The sequence below is a fragment of the Lotus japonicus genome, chromosome 2 (genome assembly GCF_012489685.1).
Source record: "Lotus japonicus ecotype B-129 chromosome 2, LjGifu_v1.2".
Taxonomy (NCBI): Eukaryota; Viridiplantae; Streptophyta; class Magnoliopsida; order Fabales; family Fabaceae; genus Lotus; species Lotus japonicus.
The window spans coordinates 7471352-7489304 of record NC_080042.1 but is presented as its reverse complement, the minus strand read 5'-3'; the positions used below and the strand labels follow the sequence as shown (position 1 = coordinate 7489304).

The following is a 17953-nucleotide window of genomic DNA, read 5'->3' as shown; positions in this document are numbered from 1 at the left end:
TAAAAGTAAAATAAAAACTGAGTAACACCGATGGAAGTGTAGATTTTAGAGAAAAAAATGCTTAAATACTCCGGAGGTCCCTGGAATTGTATGCCGTACGAAAATAAGACCCTGGAAAAAAAATTCCAATTCCCGATCTTTGGAATTTTTTTTTTAAATCTAAATAAGTCCCTACGTGTGTTTTCAGCCTATGTGTCACAAATTTTACCATGTCATCATGTCCACGTCACTTCCACATGGCTTTTATATTTCCATGTCATATAATTAATAATTATAATTTAATTAAGTCATCATATAATTAAAACTAGTAATTTTTTTTCGTTTTTCTTTAAATTCCATATTTTCCACATCTAATGATTAAGAACAAACCGAGAAAATCTTAGAAATTAAAAAACCCAGAAATATCTTCATCTCCTTCTCCATCATTAAACCCACAAATCAAAACATCTTCATCTCCTTTTTCATTGTTCATCATCTTCATCAAAAGCCTCAATCGAAACATTTCAGTACCAAATTTAAAAAATCAGAATCTCAATGTTAATTAAAAACTCAAGCAATTAAAAAACGCAGGCCAAGTTCTGAATCTGAATCATCCACTATTCTTCTGCATCCTTTAGCTTCTTCCTTTCTCTCATCACAGCCAAGTTCTTATCTTCTAGAAAATGAATCAAGAACCTTCTACCATGCTCCTGCCCTCATCTGCTAATCGGCAACCTCCATCAACTTTCTACGCCCTATCTCAGAAATAGACCCATCTCTATTTCTTCCCCAAATTTCCATTCTGTAAATCGAAAAAGCTAAAGAGAGAGATCTGGAAGGGATGAAGTCAGAGGAGGAGAAAATCAACGGATGGTGTTAGGATTGGAGAGTATTACTGGTGGATCTTTCAGCTTCAAACCTGATGACCCGAGGTTTATTCTATGTTTTTTGAGTCCTTCTTGTTTCTTTCTTTTCCTTTTTGCATCATTTATTGAGTTTTAAGTCAAGTTGAGTCCCTTTTTAATTCATAATTGCATCTGCATTAGTTTAAGTGTTTTTAATCAATTTATTTGGTTTTTTTATTAGTTTAGTTAGAGAGTAATTCCTATGGTCAGTTTTGAGTTGAAGTCCTTTGAATTCATGAGTGTTGATTGCACATTGGGGGTTTTATTTGCTGAATTGAATGAAGGGATGATGAATTATCATGATTAATGACATGTTCCCATGAGTTACATTGTTGTTTTGATGGATTCTTAAGGTTCTTTTCAGGTTTGATAGGTTTTTGAAGGCTAATGATGATGGTTGAAGGCCAAGTAATGAGCCATGATGATGGGTGAAGAGGTAGTTACAAAATTGAAGAAGAATCTGATGAGTCACGCATGTGCGTCGGCTATGTCACGCACATGCGTGGCAGTTCTGTGCGAAGAAATGTGGAAAGGGTTGAAGGCCAAGCATGTGCGCCACCTAGGCCACGCACATGCGTGGTGGGATCACATGAAGGCTGAAATTTAACAGATGATCCACGCATGTGCGTGGAAGAGGCCACGCACATGCGTGGTGCGCCGCTGGAAACTCTATAAATAGGGTTTTTGTTATTTCTTTTAGGATCTTGTAACTTTTTGAACAAAACTTAGAGGTTTAGGTTCTTGGAGCTTGTGGGAGGCTTCTTGGTACTATTGCTTTAGGTTTTTGTTCTTTTAATTTGCATTATGAATTCCCTATCCATGCTTGACTAGTTTACCTTTGTACCTTGGGGATTGTGGATCCTAGTTTAAGTTATGTTATGAACTTCTGAGTTTCTTATATGAATAAAGTTTCCTTTTTATGTATCTTTTCTCTGTTTCAATACTCTCTTGAATGCATGCAAGTGTTTGACTTTCTTCTTTCACAACGGTAGTTGGTAAGGATTAAGGGGCTTGAGATTAGATTGATTTGTTTACTACCACTTAGGTATAAGGGTGTGAACTTTTTGTGTTGGCATGAACATAGAACAATAATTCTTCAATTGAATTGACTAGGTACTAAGGCATTAGGCTTAGCAACTGAAATTGAATGATTTACTTGATTAAGGTATTAACAAGTGAAGGTAAAGGCTACATCGCCATAGAAATGTTTCTAAGAGTTCATATATGAATTAGATTGTGAGTACCATAACTGAATTAGGTGAAACTTGACCCAGGGTACTGTTTTCTCATAAGTCTTACAAGATTCTTGTTTATGCTTTTGTTACAATTGCTTTCATCACAACAAACTTTAATCTATATTTCTTTTTCTTTTCCATTCCAAACATTAATCTCCAAGATCAAATCAACAAACAACTATCCCTGTGGTTTGACAATCTTTTGTATTACTTCGATCAATTCGTGCACTTGCGAAATTGCTATCAAAACCCATTAGATCGAGATGGGTTTTCCGGATCTGGGTTTCGCCATCGTCGCAGGATGATGTCAAGGCCAAGCTCAAATACGCTTCTTCATCCTCTGCTGCTTCGATCTCCAACGTCGTGAAGCTCTACCTCCATGTTGGTGGGAACACGCCCAAAGCCAAATAGGTAACCTCGACAAACTCACGTTGTACACTTTCGTTAAGACCCACCGAGTCGACAGAGACTCCGAGGAAGAGGAGGAGCGGAGCATGAAAAGGAAGAATCTTAGTGGGTTTTGAAGGTGGGTTCCAAAGTTTGAAGAAGCTGCGAATGGTGGTACACAGAGCCTTGCGCTTGGTGCTTTGGACAACAGTTTCTTGGTGGGTGAAAATGGTATTCAGGTTGTGAACATTCATGATGGGTGAAAATTTGTTTTTGTTTATGATTGAATTTCTTGATTCTTCTTAATTTGTTTCCAAATTTTATGTTGTTGATTTACTGGAGATGAATATGGAGCAGAATTAGATAGTAATGATATTTTTAAAATTAATTAAAGATAAATGTTTAATTAAGAAAATATGTTTTTTGATTTTTTTGATTTTTCTGGATTTTATATTAAAGATGTTGATGAAGATGTTTGAAGATGATGTAGATGTTTGAAGAATGTTCTGGGTTTTTTATTTTTTATTTTTGGATTTTTATTTTTGAGTATTTAATAAGTTGTGGAATTAAAAAATGACTAGGATATATAAAAAGTCACGTGGACATGATGAGAGGGTAATATTTATGCTGAAAACACACATAGGGACTTATTTAGATTAAAAAAAAATTTAGGGATCCGGATTCGGGAATTTTTTTTTCAGGGACTTATTTTCGTACGACATACAATTCCAGGGACCTCTAGAGTATTTAAGCCGAAAAAAATTAAAAAACGAAAGTGATATCGCCAATGAGCAAAAGTTGTAATAAACTTTCCAAATTGCACCATATAGGTAAGAAAATCTAACAGGGTGAGAGATAGAGACGTGTTCTTACTGATCTAACCCCTTTCGTGAATAATATCATCCTCGGAAGAAAGTAGAAACGCCACGGATTTTTTTACACATTATCGGTTCTAATCGTGGAGGTTGGTCGATCGCAACACTCGACGCCAATGTTCTTGCCCGAGAAGAACAAGAGAGCATACCATATCTAAAAGGTAAGATCCCAAAATGACCTATATGTTATGTAATAGATTGAACCTAAATCTAAGAGGTCATCTCGATCTCCTTTTATAAGGGTGTATATGGATTTGCATCTTGATTCTCTAAATGTCCCAAACATAAATAACTCACCCTAAAGAGGGTGGGGTTGTCTAAATTTAGAAAACATATAAGTTGTCAACATTGTGTAATAAACATACAACTCACCGAAAAGGGCGGCTAATATACATAAGTGATATCGGAGCAGCCACGCTCGAAAAGGTCGCCTGTCAAATGAAGATATCGTAGTTAACAGCTTGCCCAAGCTACGTGACTCTCCCTTGAGAGATTCATCACTCCCCATGTCCATAAGAAAGTCATATTGAGGGTAATCGCCTCTGTCGAACACATCCTAGGTTGTTGTGAAAACAAAGCTAGAGGGAAAAGTTATTAGACATCTGCACCAACAAGATAGATTTTTTAATAAAATAAAATAACAAAATCAGACTTGATACCAAAATAACAAAACAATGGCAGACTTTTTTTTCCTTTGGCCACCAGTCCCCACGTAACTCATCTGGTTCGGGATATGGTAGTGATGTCCCTGGCCACAAAGGTATTATTTTTTACCTCAGAGAGATCGAACCCAGGCCAGAAGTTTAGGTGAAATCCCTTAAGGAAATGTACATTCACCACTTGTGCCACACCTTGTAGTTAAACAAAGACAGACTTGATCCTAACTAGAAATAACATAGTATTTATTTTTTTACGAAAATAAAATAACAACCTAGAGTAAAAGAAGATTCGATAAGATAAGAAATAGAAGATGATTAGAAATAGAAGTAGGATAAACATAAAATATTTTTTTTTCTAAGAGCACGAGTGTTCCGACAAGGGTTTCATAAGGGGTCGGAAACATAAAACACTAAGAGAAATGTACAGAGTATTATTTCCGTGTGTAGAAGATGATTTACATAGGAGGGGGATGTCTTCCTTTTATAGCAGGTTGACCTCTGAACCCTAATGAATGTATTCATTACTGTGGCGACCCGACTCATTCCCTTCCCTAAAGCATGCATATTAATAAATAGAGCAAAGACAAAGATCAACAGAAAAACATGCACAGACATATTAGTTCACATAGAGTCATGTTACACACAACCATAACATAGTCTTAAACATCTTACACAGGAAAGAGAATAAACCCAGTCCCACAAGTCAGTATTGACGAGCTGATCAAGGAACCAAAGTCCTTCTTTAGTTACAGGCTATTAACGGCCAGCTACATACTAGACTTCACACATGTATGCACAACACACACACAAGCTGCTCCTGCTAATAGCTATTCAGCTCGTCCATCTTTGAGCATGCGATCCTCATCATTCTTTCTTCACGTCTTCCTAGTCAGCCACTAAAGGCAAAGAGAAGAAAAAGAAATACATACAACGAGAGGGGTGAGAAGCAATTCAACACAATCATATTAGGGAATAGCAAAATATAAATGAGCTTCACACCACAAAATCATCGTATGCAATGCACAACTACTATGCATGTGGGCCCATACGGGGAACAACTCATCCCGTCACCTCGGAAAGTCGTCGGGAATAGAGTTCGGAACGGCTCATCGAACCCCTGTTGACCGACCACGATGATCATCAGGGGGCCTGCAGAATGACTAGGATCGCGATGGGATAAACCTCAAACAGCTTTTGGAGAATCCCACCTAGCAAGACCCAAAAACCACATACCTATCGCCTGGTACCCTTAGATCTCTCAGCTTCACCCAATGGAACTGCCTGGCCAAGACAGTCCAGTTGGGGTCTACTGTCTTTCCGACCAACACCTCATCCACCGGATTGAGGCCAATGCAAATGATGCATTCTCACATCCATTCAAGAGGAACACCACACCCTTGGTAATATCTGGGACTCCATCCCAACAACAACATCTGAGACTCCACCTGAGTCTCCGAGACTCCACCTGAGTCTCCAACCATCAACAGGATACCCCATTTAAAGTGTTCGTCTTCCAAATCATTTCATAAAATGTTCTTTTTAAGAGTCGTGAAAACATTTTTGAAAACAAATTACATTTTGTAATCATTTTCCAAACTTAAGCTGAAAAAAAAATCATTTTTAAGAAAGCTTTTCATAAACTTTTTCAAAGTATATTTAAAACAACTTCTTTTCTTCAAATGGGGATCCTCTGTCATTACCATACCGGGTATACCTCATCAACACCTCATCAAGAAAAGAGCATCATCAGCAAACCACAATTATCAGCATGAGGTGAACAACACAATCATACAGCTCATTCCGCATAAGCATCATCATCAACATGCATCATAGATCTCATATATCAATCAACAATATAAGCCTCAAATATCACAGATATTATCACAACAAACATGCATCTTCACATAGCACATATCTCATCAATATCGTCTCAAGTCATCATGATCCACAAGCATCAAGAATTAACACAATAAGCACATAAAGTCAAGTAACAAACAAGGACCTAAGGAGGGTCCAACACCCATTTATTCGCACTATTCCCCCATCCTGAGTTGAGGACCACTCCCCCCCTTACCTTGAGTCCTTGCTATTTGTTTGCCTCGTTTAGTTCCCTCAGCTTCCTCTGCATAAGTTTTTACAACTCATTTAGTCTATAAAGTGATTTACTTGTCATTCCTCTTTATTACCTAACCTCATCACTTTTCTTAGACTCATAATCTTCTATTGCATGAGAAAGAGTAAGGATTTTAGCCGATAAATCATTTAACTAACTACTTCTCATATACTTAGGCCATTTCTTCACTTGGTCCTTTTTCATTGCACAAACAGTTTGATATTAAATTATCATTTCAGGATTAAGAATTGATAGAAATTATTCATTTAATCACATAAGCAAATTATTAATTAGACAATTAATCGAGATTAACAAAAGTTAACAAGTTCTTCAATTAATTAGCTCTAACACACTTGGATTAATTCTTCACTTTACCATTAACTTCATATTAACTTAGATTATGATTTTACCATTTAGAAATTATCAATTCAATTAGGTGAATTAACATCTAATTATTCAATTAATCAAGATTAACAAAAGTTAATAACATCTGAGTGAATTTTAAATTAATTTATAATCTGTCCAGATTTTAGAAATCAAATGAAAACATAATCTAGGTCACATGTACCCTTAAACTATCATTTTAAAGCCATATTAAGTTCAAAATCATTCATGCACCAAGTCTCGTGACTTTATATTGTTCTGGTCACATTACTTAACCCAAAAATCAACTAAATGATCACAGAAGGAATTAAATGCGTCCAGAGTTGTCCAGACGTGTCCAAGGCCATTTTAATGGAGATAAAGAAGGTGAAATTCAAATCATTGCTCTCTACTACTTCTAGTTCGTTTCCAGACCTGTAAAAATTAATTTTAGGATAACAGATGATTACATAATTAATTATAACAGTCCTAGGCTGTCCAGGGAGTCCAGTTTGATAAAAAATGAACATGCATGGTGCCATTTAAGTTTAATCTTGAAAATCATGTGCCCACTAGTTAAAACTGTGTTTTTCATGTATAAAATCAAAGAAATAAGCATAAAAAAGTGATTAGAAGACGATGCAGACGGCGGCGGGTACGGCGGCGATCGTCGCCGGAGGCAAGCTGGGAACAGTGGTCGATTCGTCTCGTTTCCAGAAGCACGGCGGTAGTCGAATTGTCAAGTTTGGAGGTCGGAGTAAGGAGAAAAACATGTTCAAAGTGATTGATTTTCCGGCGGGTTCGCCGGAAAATTCATAGGCTGACGGGATGATGCATTTTTGCCCAGATTTGATGATTTCGTGCCCAGGACCTTCCCAAAAGCTCCATATTTACCCATTAGGCACCCAGGGACGTGTTTGAATAGGTTTTGGGAAGAATTGAAGTGGTTTTCAGTGAAGAACTAAGAAGATGAAAGAATGGTTAAGTTAAGAACTTTGAGAGAGGATTTAGAGCTTTTCTTACGTGCTCTGAGGCTCAGGTCAGGTCTGAGGGCTTGTGTGATGATAGGGCTGTAAGAAGAGTCGAATTTATAGGCCAAAAGATGAAAGGATTGAAAGAAAAATGGCCTAGAAGAAGCATGCACAAAGACAAGTGTTCTTGAACTTGTCTCTTCACCATGAAGTCAAGTGTCATGCTTCATGCACTAAACAAGTCTTAAAACTTCTAATTAAAGCTTATTTAGTCAAATCTATGAAATAGTCAAGGTGTGTGTCTGAATGGGGTTTTGATTTTCTTCATTTAGTCAAACTATTATATTTTATTTGATTTTTCTTTGATTTAATTTCTAGTAAATCTTATGTTAATACGCTAATGTATTAATATATTTAAATCCTAATCGTTTACTTAATGAACATATTTTCTTTCTAATCCTTTAAATCAAGCACACACAATAATAATAATAATAATAATAATAATAATAATAATAATAATAATAATAATAATAATGATGATGATGATGATGATAATAATAATAATATTAGTGGAGAGAAAAATGAGATGTTACATTTCTCCCCCACTTAAAGAAAAATTTCGTCCTTGAAATTTCGTTCCTAGTTAAAGAGATAAGGATGAGATATCCGCATCTGATCCTCTAATTCCCACGTGGCTTCCTCATCTATGCCAGAGTTCCTAGCAACTTTTACTAAAGGAATCTCCTTTCCTCTTAGTTGCTTTATTCGTCGGTCCACAATCTTCACAGGAGGAACGCTAGAGGTCAAGTTGTCCTTCAATTTGTATTTCCTCAGGCTCAAGTACATGAGAAGGATCAGGGATGTACTTTCGGAGCTGAGATATGAAATACATTGTGAAGATTTGAGAGAATTGGGGGTAAAGCTACTTGATATGCTACAGTTCCCACTTTCTTCAATATCTGATATGGGCCAATGAACTTTGGAGTGACCTTCTTCGACTTCAGCACCCTTCCCACTCCTGTCATAGGGTTTACCTTTAGAAACACGTGGTCGCCTTCTTCAAATTCCAAAGGCTTCCTCCTCTTGTCATAATAGCTCTTCTGACGATCTCGGGATATCCTCACCTTCTCCCGGATGTCTTTGACCAGATCTGCCATTCTCTGCACCACTTCTGGCCCCAACACTAGTCTGTCTCCATCATCAAACCAACACAGGGGTGTTCTGCATCTTCTTCCATATAGAGCCTCATATGGTGCCATCCCGATGCTTGAGTGAAAACTATTGTTATAAGTAAATTCTATCAAGGGAAGAAATTGATCCCAGTTTCCCTTGTTCTCTAACACACAAGCTCGGAGCAAATCTTCAAGAGTTTGGATAGTTCTTTCTGATTGACCATCGGTTTGAGGATGATAAGCCGAGCTAAGTCGGAGTTGAGTCCCTAGAGCCTGATGTAAGCTTCCCCAAAATCTCGATAGAAACCTTGGATCTCTATCGGATACAATACCTTTCGGAATACCGTGCAACCTTACTATCTCCTTCACATATAATTGAGTTAACTTCTCCAGAGGACTTTTGAGACTAATAGGTAGGAAGTGAGCCGACTTTGTTAGTCGATCCACAATTACCCATATGGTATCATGTCCCGAAGGCGTTCTTGGTAATCCAGACACAAAGTCCATTGCTATGGAATCCCACTTCCATTCAGGAATCTCCAATGGTTGTAACATTCCCGAAGGTTTTTGATGCTCTATCTTTTCTTTTTGGAACATGAGACAAGAGGCTACATACTTAGCCACATCTTTCTTCATACAAGGCCACCAAAACATCTTCTTTAGGCCTGCATACATCTTGTTGGTTCCCGGATGGATACTCAGGCTACTCTTATGCGCTTCACTCATGATCACTTTTCTGAGTTCTTGGTCATTAGGTACACAAATTCTGTTGTTGAGACGTAGGATCCCAGGTGCATCATCTTTAATCTCCTTCTCTTTTCCGACCGTCCCTTTTCTCTTTTGAAGGTACTCGTCCTCCTGTTGAGCTTTCCTGATCTTCACCATAAAATCATTGGATATCTTCAGCATTCCCAGCTTCAAGCTTACTGGACTGGATTCCATTGCTAGACTTAAATCTCTAAATTTCTCAATTAGTTCCAATTCCTTCACCATCATAGCTGAAGCGTGAAGAGATTTACGACTCAAGGCATCAGCTACTACATTTGCCTTCCCCGGGTAATACTGTAACCCAAAGTCATAATCTTGCAGGAAATATATGCAACGTCTTTGTCTCATATTCAACTCTTTCTGGTTAAATAGGAATTTTAAGCTCTTGTGATCATTGTATACTATAAACTTCGCTCCATACAAGTAATTCCTCCACAGTTTAAGAGCAAACACAATTGCGACTAACTCTAGATCATGAGTTGGTTAATTCTCCTCATGTGGTCGAAGTTGACGGGAAGCATAAGCCACTACGTTCTTCTGCTGCATCAGAACACAACCAAGTCCCTGCTTCGAAGCGTCACAATACACTTCAAAGTCCCGGTTAGGTTCAGGGATAGTTAAGACTGGAGTAGACGTGAGCCTAGTCTTCAATTGTTGAAAGCCTTGTTCACACTTGGTAGTCCACACAAAAGGTTGACCTTTCCGAGTTAGTCTTGTTAAGGGCAAAGCCAATCTAGAGAATCCTTCGATGAATCTCTGGTAATAGCCAGCTAGACCGAGGAAACTCCGTATCTCTGTCACGGTCTTTGGCCTTTCCCATCTTAGCACAACTTCTACTTTGGAAGGATCGACAGAAATTCCTTCCGCAGTGATCACATGTCCGAGGAAATTCACTCTATCCAACCAGAACTCGCACTTGGACAGTTTTGCATACAACTGTTTTTTCTTCAACACTTGCAAGACAGCCTTGAGATGGTCCTCATGTTCCTCCTTCGTCTTAGAGTACACAAGGATGCCGTCTATGAAGACAATGACAAACTTGTCCAAGAATGGTTGGAAGATTCGGTTCATGTAATCCATGAACACAGCAGGGGTGTTAGTCACACCAAAGGGCATCACAAGATATTCATAGTGCCCATAACGCGTCCGGAAAGCAGTCTTTGGGATATCTTCAGACTTAACACGTATTTGATGATAGCCGGACCTTAAGTCAATCTTGGAGAATAATGCTGCTCCTATTAATTGATCCATGAGATCGTCGATTCTCGGTAGTGGATACTTATTTTTAACCGTCACCTTGTTCAACTGACGGTAGTCGACACACATTCTCATACTACCATCCTTCTTTTTCACCAGTAGGACAGGCGCTCCCCACGGTGATACACTTGGACGGATAATGTTTTTCTCCGACAACTCCTATATTTGCTTCTTTAGTTCAGCCAGCTCAAGAGGGGACATTCTATAAGGTGCTATCGATATTGGTCACGTTCCAGGAACGAGATCGATGGTAAATTCTACTTCTCTTTCTGGAGGTAGTCCAGGAATATCTTCGGGAAATACTTCGGGAAAATCTTCAACTACGGGTATGCTTTGTAGCTTATTCCCACCTTCTCCTTCCAAAGAACAAAGCAACATGTAGACTTGTTCTCCTCGTTTCATCGAAGCCTTCACCTGGTTAGCAGGAAAAAGTCTCGTGTCATTTTGAACTTGATCTGATCCGAAGACTACGAATTTATGATGGCAATCCAGAAGGACATGATTAGCAAAAAGCCAATCCATTCCCAGAATAATATCAATATGGGACAGCGGCAAACAAACTAAATTAACTACAAAAGTCTTGTCCTGGATCAAAAGCGGACAATCCACACAAACGACGGAAGTATTCACGGTAATCCCAGTAGGGGTAACTACCGTGAATTCACGAGATAAGGATTGCGTGGACAAACGCAATCGTCTCACAAGATCAATAGCAATAAAGGAATGAGTGGCGCCAGAATCATACAAAACAATCAAAGGGATGCCATTCATAAAACATGTACCTTGAATCAGATCTTCAGCTTCCTCCACATCAATGCCATTCAGAGTGAAGACTCGTCCTCTAGTAGGTTGTGTTCCAGCACGATCTCTTCCATTGTTGTTGTTGTTGTTGTTGTTGTTTCCCCGATTCCCAGTACCTCCTCGTCCATTGGAATGATCTCCCCTTCTACCTGAGCATTCAATGCTGATATGACCTGGTTGGTTGCATTTGAAGCACACCACTTGAGACGACGGACAATCCCTTCGAAGGTGACTACCCCCACAATTATAACATCTCAGACCTGGGGCATTCCCTTTATGATTCTCCTAAGCCTTGTTCCTCCCTCCTGATGACGACCCTTGAAATCTTGGAGGCTTATGATATGACTTCTTTTTGTCTATCCCTCCTTTGAAATTCTTCTGTGTGCCAAGACTCCTGAGATACTCCTTCTTCGCTTTGTCGTCGCTTTCATAAATTCTGCACTTATCCACAAGCGCGTAGAAGTTTCGTATCTGTTGGTATCCAATAGCAGCTTTTATATCAGGCCTTAATCCATTCTCAAATTTGATGCATTTAGAGTTCTCATTTGCAGCATCGCGGTAAGACGCATGGAATTGAACCAACTCCTCAAACTTGGTTGCATACTGGCCAACAGACATGGTTCCTTGTTTCAACTCAAGGAATTCGACCTCCTTCCTCCCCTTTACATCCTCTGGAAAATACTTTTCCATCAATGCTCCTTTGAATACTGCCCAGTGGATTGCTTGGTTTGTCTGAAGTAGTCTCTCCTTGGCATGAGTCCACCAATTTTCAGCTTCTTCAGTTAGCAAGTAACTGGCATACATTACCTTCTGGTTTTCAGTGCAAGTGATCGAGTTAAGGATCTTCTCAATCTTCATGATCCAGAGATACGCTCCCTCAGGATCATACTCTCCTTGAAACGTGGGAGGATCCCTTTTCAAGAACTTGTCTAATCCGTGATACTCTCCTGGAGGAATATCGTTCCCTTGCAAAGCCCTTAATTGCTCCTGAGATACCTCGGCCAGAACCCTCATGATCTCAGCTAGATCGGCTAGGGCAGCAGCAACAATAAGATTACTTCTGAAGGTATGAAAAACGGTAGAAAGGGGGGGTTTGAATAACGTTTTCAGTACAAAACTTCCACCTTAAAGATTTTGACAAATCTTTCGAGAACTTAAGTGCTAAAGATAAGAGATAGAGAAGCACACAAGGATTTTATCCTGGTTCACTTGATAAATCACTCAAGCTACTCCAGTCCACCCGTTAAGGTGATTTCTTCCTTCTTAGAATGAAGGCAATCCACTAATCAGGTAAGAGTTACAACTGCACTTGAAACCTACAAGTGACTAACAATTACACTGACTTAGCTCACACTAAGATTCACTCTCTTAGTCTTCTCTAGGATCCGATCAACCTTGATCTCCTAAAGGAACTAAACAAACTGTTTATCAAAGAAATGTTTACAAGAGATTTGCTTCTAAAAAGCTAATAGTAAACTCAATGAATTTCAGATGAAAGAAAGCTTAGAATATTTTGAATATGTCTTGCGCGTATGTGTTACTTCTACACCGCTTCTTTCAATCTTCAGCCTCTATATATACTCCAAGGATTAGGGTTGAGCGTTGCATGGGAAATGCTACCGTTGGAGGGCAGTTCTGGAAAATCCAGCTTATGCTGTGGCTGAGAACGTTAGGTAGGTCGTCAGGAAGGTACACTTGCTTTTGTACTTGGATAGCGACTTGACCTTTTAACCTAGGAGACTTCTGATCAGGGGAATACTTCATATTGGAACTTGTGAAGCCGGTTGATCAGAGTCAGAGGGAAAGCACAGATCCTCTGACCATTGTATCTTCTGATTCTGAACTCAGAGGGAAGAACATGGCCTTCAGAGTTTCTTGCTTCTGGACTTCAGAGTTTCCACTATTCAGCTTCTGGATCTTCAGAGTCTTCTACACCATCAGAACATCTGAACCTTCAGTGTTTCTTGGTTATCAGAACTTCTGGATCTTCAGAGCTTCTAGCGACTGAGTCCACATCAGAGTTTGTATAGCTTCAGAACTTCTGAAGCTTTTCCACTGTTCATACTGAACATGGTGAATGCGAAAGCGTTGCTTGGGTTACTCTTTATACACAGTGCTTCTGATTTGTGTGAGATTGAGTTGAGGTCAGAGCCTGTAAATAGCACACTCAGAAAAACACGTTAGAGTACCACAATTGTTCATATCAAAAGGTTAACTTGTAATCATCAAAACATAGAGTTGTACTACTCGATCAAAACTTGATCTTACAACTTCTACCAGCCATCTTTTACCTGCGCCCGACTAAGAGTTAGAGTTCTCGATTTTACCTACAATCAAACAAGGATTAGTAAAAATCCTCCTACGAACACATCCCCTTGCTTACACTAGGAAGCAAGTTAGGCCATAACTCATGCCTAGAAAGATCAACTCTGATACCAACCAATTGTGGCGACCCGACTCATTCTCTTCCCTCAACAATGCATATTAATAAATAGAGCAAAGACAAAGATCAACAGATAAACATGCACACACATATTAGTTCACATAGAGTCATGTTACACACAACCATAACATAGTCTTAAACATCTTACACGGGAAAGATAATAAACCCGGTCCCACAAGTCAGTTTTGACGAGCTGATCAAGGAACCAAAGTGCCTTATTTAGTTACAAGCTATTAACAGCCAGCTACATACTAGACTTCACACATGTATGCACAACACACACACAAGCTGATCCTGCTAATAGCTATTCAGCTCGTCCATCTTCGTGCATGCGATCCTCATCATTCTTTCTTAACGTCTTCCTGGTCAGCCACTAAAGGCAAAGAGAAGAAAAATAAATACATACAACGAGAGGGGTGAGAAGCAATTCAACACAATCATATTAGGGAATAGCAAAATATAAATGAGCTTCACACCACAAAATCATCGTATGCAATGCACAACTACTATGCATGTGGGCCCATACGGGGAACAACTCATCCCGTCACCTCGGAAAGTCGTCGGGAATAGAGTTCGGAACGGCTCATCGAACCCCTGTTGACCGACCACGATGATCATCAGGGGGCCTGCAGAATGACTAGGATCGCGATGGGATAAACCTCAAACAGCTTTTGGAGAATCCCACCTAGCCAGACCCAAAAACCACATACCTATCGCCTAGGACCCCTAGATCTCTCAGCTTCACCCAATGGAACTGCCTGGCCAAGACAGTCCAGTTGGGGTCTACTGTCTTTCCGACCAACACATTATCCACCTGATTGAGGCCAATGCAAATGATGCATTCTCACATCCATTCAAGAGGAACACCACACCCTTGGTAATATCTAGGACTCCATCCCAACAACAACATCCGAGACTCCACCTGAGTCTCCGAGACTCCACCTGAGTCTCCGAGACTCCACCTGAGTCTCCAACCATCAACAGGATACCCCATTTAAAGTGTTCGTCTTCCAAATCGTTTCATAAATCGTTCTTTTTAAGAGTCGTGAAAACATTTTTGAAAACAAATTACATTTTGTAATCATTTTCCAAACTTAAGCTGAAAAAAAATCATTTTTAAGAAAGCTTTTCATAAACTTTTTCATAGTATATTTAAAACAACTTCTTTTCTTCAAATGGGGATCCTCTGCCATTACCATACCGAGTATTCCTCATCAACACCTCATAAAGAAAAGAGCATCATCAGCAAACCACAATTATCAGCATGAGGTTAACAACACAATCATACAGCTCATTCCGCATAAGCATCATCATCAACATGCATCATAGATCTCATATATCAATCAACAATATAAGCCTCAAATATCACAGATATTATCACAACAAACATGCATCTTCACATAGCACATATCTCATCAATATCGTCTCAAGTCATCATGATCCACAAGCATCAAGAATTAACACAATAAGCACATAAAGTCAAGTAACAAACAAGGACCTAAGGAGGGTCCAACACCCATTTATTCGCACTATTCCCCCATCCTGAGTTGAGGACCACTCCCGCCCTTACCTTGAGTCCTTGCTATTTGTTTGCCTCGTTTAGTTCCCTCAGCTTCCTCTGCATAAGTTTTTACAACTCATTCAGTCTATAAAGTGATTTACTTGTCATTCCTCTTTATTACCTAACCTCATCACTTTTCTTAGACTCATAATCTTCTATTGCATGAGAAAGAGTAAGGATTTTAGCCGATAAATCATTTAACTAACTACTTCTCATATACTTAGGCCATTTCTTCACTTGGTCCTTTTTCATTGCACAAACAGTTTGATATTAAATTATCATTTCAGGATTAAGAATTGATAGAAATTATTCATTTAATCACATAAGCAAATTATTAATTAGACAATTAATCGAGATTAACAAAAGTTAACAAGTTCTTCAATTAATTAGCTCTAACACACTTGGATTAATTCTTCACTTTACCATTAACTTCATATTAACTTAGATTATGATTTTACCATTTAGAAATTATCAATTCAATTAGGTGAATTAACATCTAATTATTCAATTAATCAAGATTAACAAAAGTTAATAACATCTGAGTGAATTTTAAATTAATTTATAATCTGTCCAGATTTTAGAAATCAAATGAAAACATAATCTAGGTCACATGTACCCTTAAACTATCATTTTAAAGCCATATTAAGTTCAAAATCATTCATGCACCAAGTCTCGTGACTTTATATTGTTCTGGTCACATTACTTAACCCAAAAATCAACTAAATGATCACAGAAGGAATTAAATGCGTCCAGAGTTGTCCAGACGTGTCCAAGGCCATTTTAATGGAGATAAAGAAGGTGAAATTCAAATCATTGCTCTCTACTACTTCTAGTTCGTTTCCAGACCTGTAAAAATTAATTTTAGGATAACAGATGATTACATAATTAATTATAACAGTCCTAGGCTGTCCAGGGAGTCCAGTTTGATAAAAAATGAACATGCATGGTGCCATTTAAGTTTAATCTTGAAAATCATGTGCCCACTAGTTAACACTGTGTTTTTTATGTATAAAATCAAAGAAATAAGCATAAAAAAGTGATTAGAAGACGATGCAGACGGCGGCGGGTACGGCGGCGATCGTCGCCGGAGGCAAGCTGGGAACAGTGGTCGATTCGTCTCGTTTCCAGAAGCACGGCGGAAAATAAACAGAAGAAGAAGTAGAAAGAAAAGGAGAAGAGTACATAATATATATAGAAGAAGGGTGCCACCTAATATGCACCACTTTTTAGTGGTGCAACCTTGCACCACTATACCAATTGTCAATTTTACCCCTGTTAAAAAAATTATTTTATAAAAAGAAAAAAGTATTGGTATTACCGGGTGGATTTTGATGGGATTAATTTTTTGAACAGGGGTAAAATGGACAATTAACATAGTGGTGCAAAGTTACACCACTAAAAAGTGGTGCATATTAGGTAGACCCTAGAAGAAGAAGTAGGAAATGGGTCTGCAGAAGAAGGAAGAAAAATGAAAAAGTGTAATGAGAGAGAGAGGGATGTCGACAGAGTGAGTGAGGGAGGATAAGGATGTTTAGATATTTATGAAAGATATTTGTAAACTGGTATAAATTGATTTAGACACTGAAGAATTTAGCTCACAAAGTTAAGAGAAAAATATATAATGGATATATAACTATACAAAAAATTATGAGGAACTTTATGAAATAGTAAAATATAAATTATGATCACTTTGAACAAATTAAAATGATTCATGAACTAAGAAATGAGTAGAAATTAAACTAAAGAATAATTGTTAGATAATTAGAACAAATATGACGTTGTCATATTATACAATTAAGCTAAATATCATTCCATAAAAGGTCGATACTTGCTCTGGGTTCCTTTTAAATGAGAAAATGGCTTGAACGCAGTCTGCTTTAAAATATGCCGCAAAACTACTTTTTGCAATTAACGTCGGATGGAGAAACTTCCTTCGGAAGAAAGATTGGAAACATCGAAAGAAATCGGTACACGCGTGTGGAATCTTCATTTGAAGCTCCGAATAGAACAAGTCTTCATCGACAGTTTATTTTAAGGTTCTTGAACTATCAGGGATTCAGTTTCGGCAAACTTACGAGATTTAGAATCGGACGTTCGTACATTCCAGGGTTTCGTGTCGAAACACTTGTCATGAAAAGGAATAAGAGAAATTCTTATATTCCTCTGAATGATTTTTGAATTTCGTTTCTACAATGCTTTAAGAGCGGATTAGCCCTTCAATAACGCTTTCGCCCTAAGGCGGAAGTGAATATGGCTCGTGCTATAACCTACCGTGACTATAGTACTATTCTTAGTCATTTCTTGAACTTTTTTCTTCATTAATTCATTAAAATTAGTGAACACTCGTTTATGTTTCCTCTCACGCTTACACTGTAACCAAGGCGTGAGTCGGAAATTAATTAATTATCCTAATCTAAAAATGTGGGTCTTACAGGGATGATGAATTTTAGCCCAAATTTGATGC

At 38.3% G+C, this 17953-nt stretch overlaps 1 protein-coding gene across 1 annotated transcript; it reads right to left on the bottom strand.

The window, feature by feature from the left end:
* Nucleotides 1–10909: 10909 nt before the first annotated feature.
* LOC130735996 (uncharacterized) lies at nt 10910–12499 on the bottom strand. The gene is made up of 2 exons (XM_057587858.1): nt 11832–12499; nt 10910–11717 (listed from the first exon to the last, which is right to left on the bottom strand). The coding sequence occupies exons 1-2, from the start codon at nt 12497–12499 to the stop codon at nt 10910–10912; spliced, it is 1476 nt and encodes a 491-aa protein (XP_057443841.1).
* Nucleotides 12500–17953: the final 5454 nt, after the last annotated feature.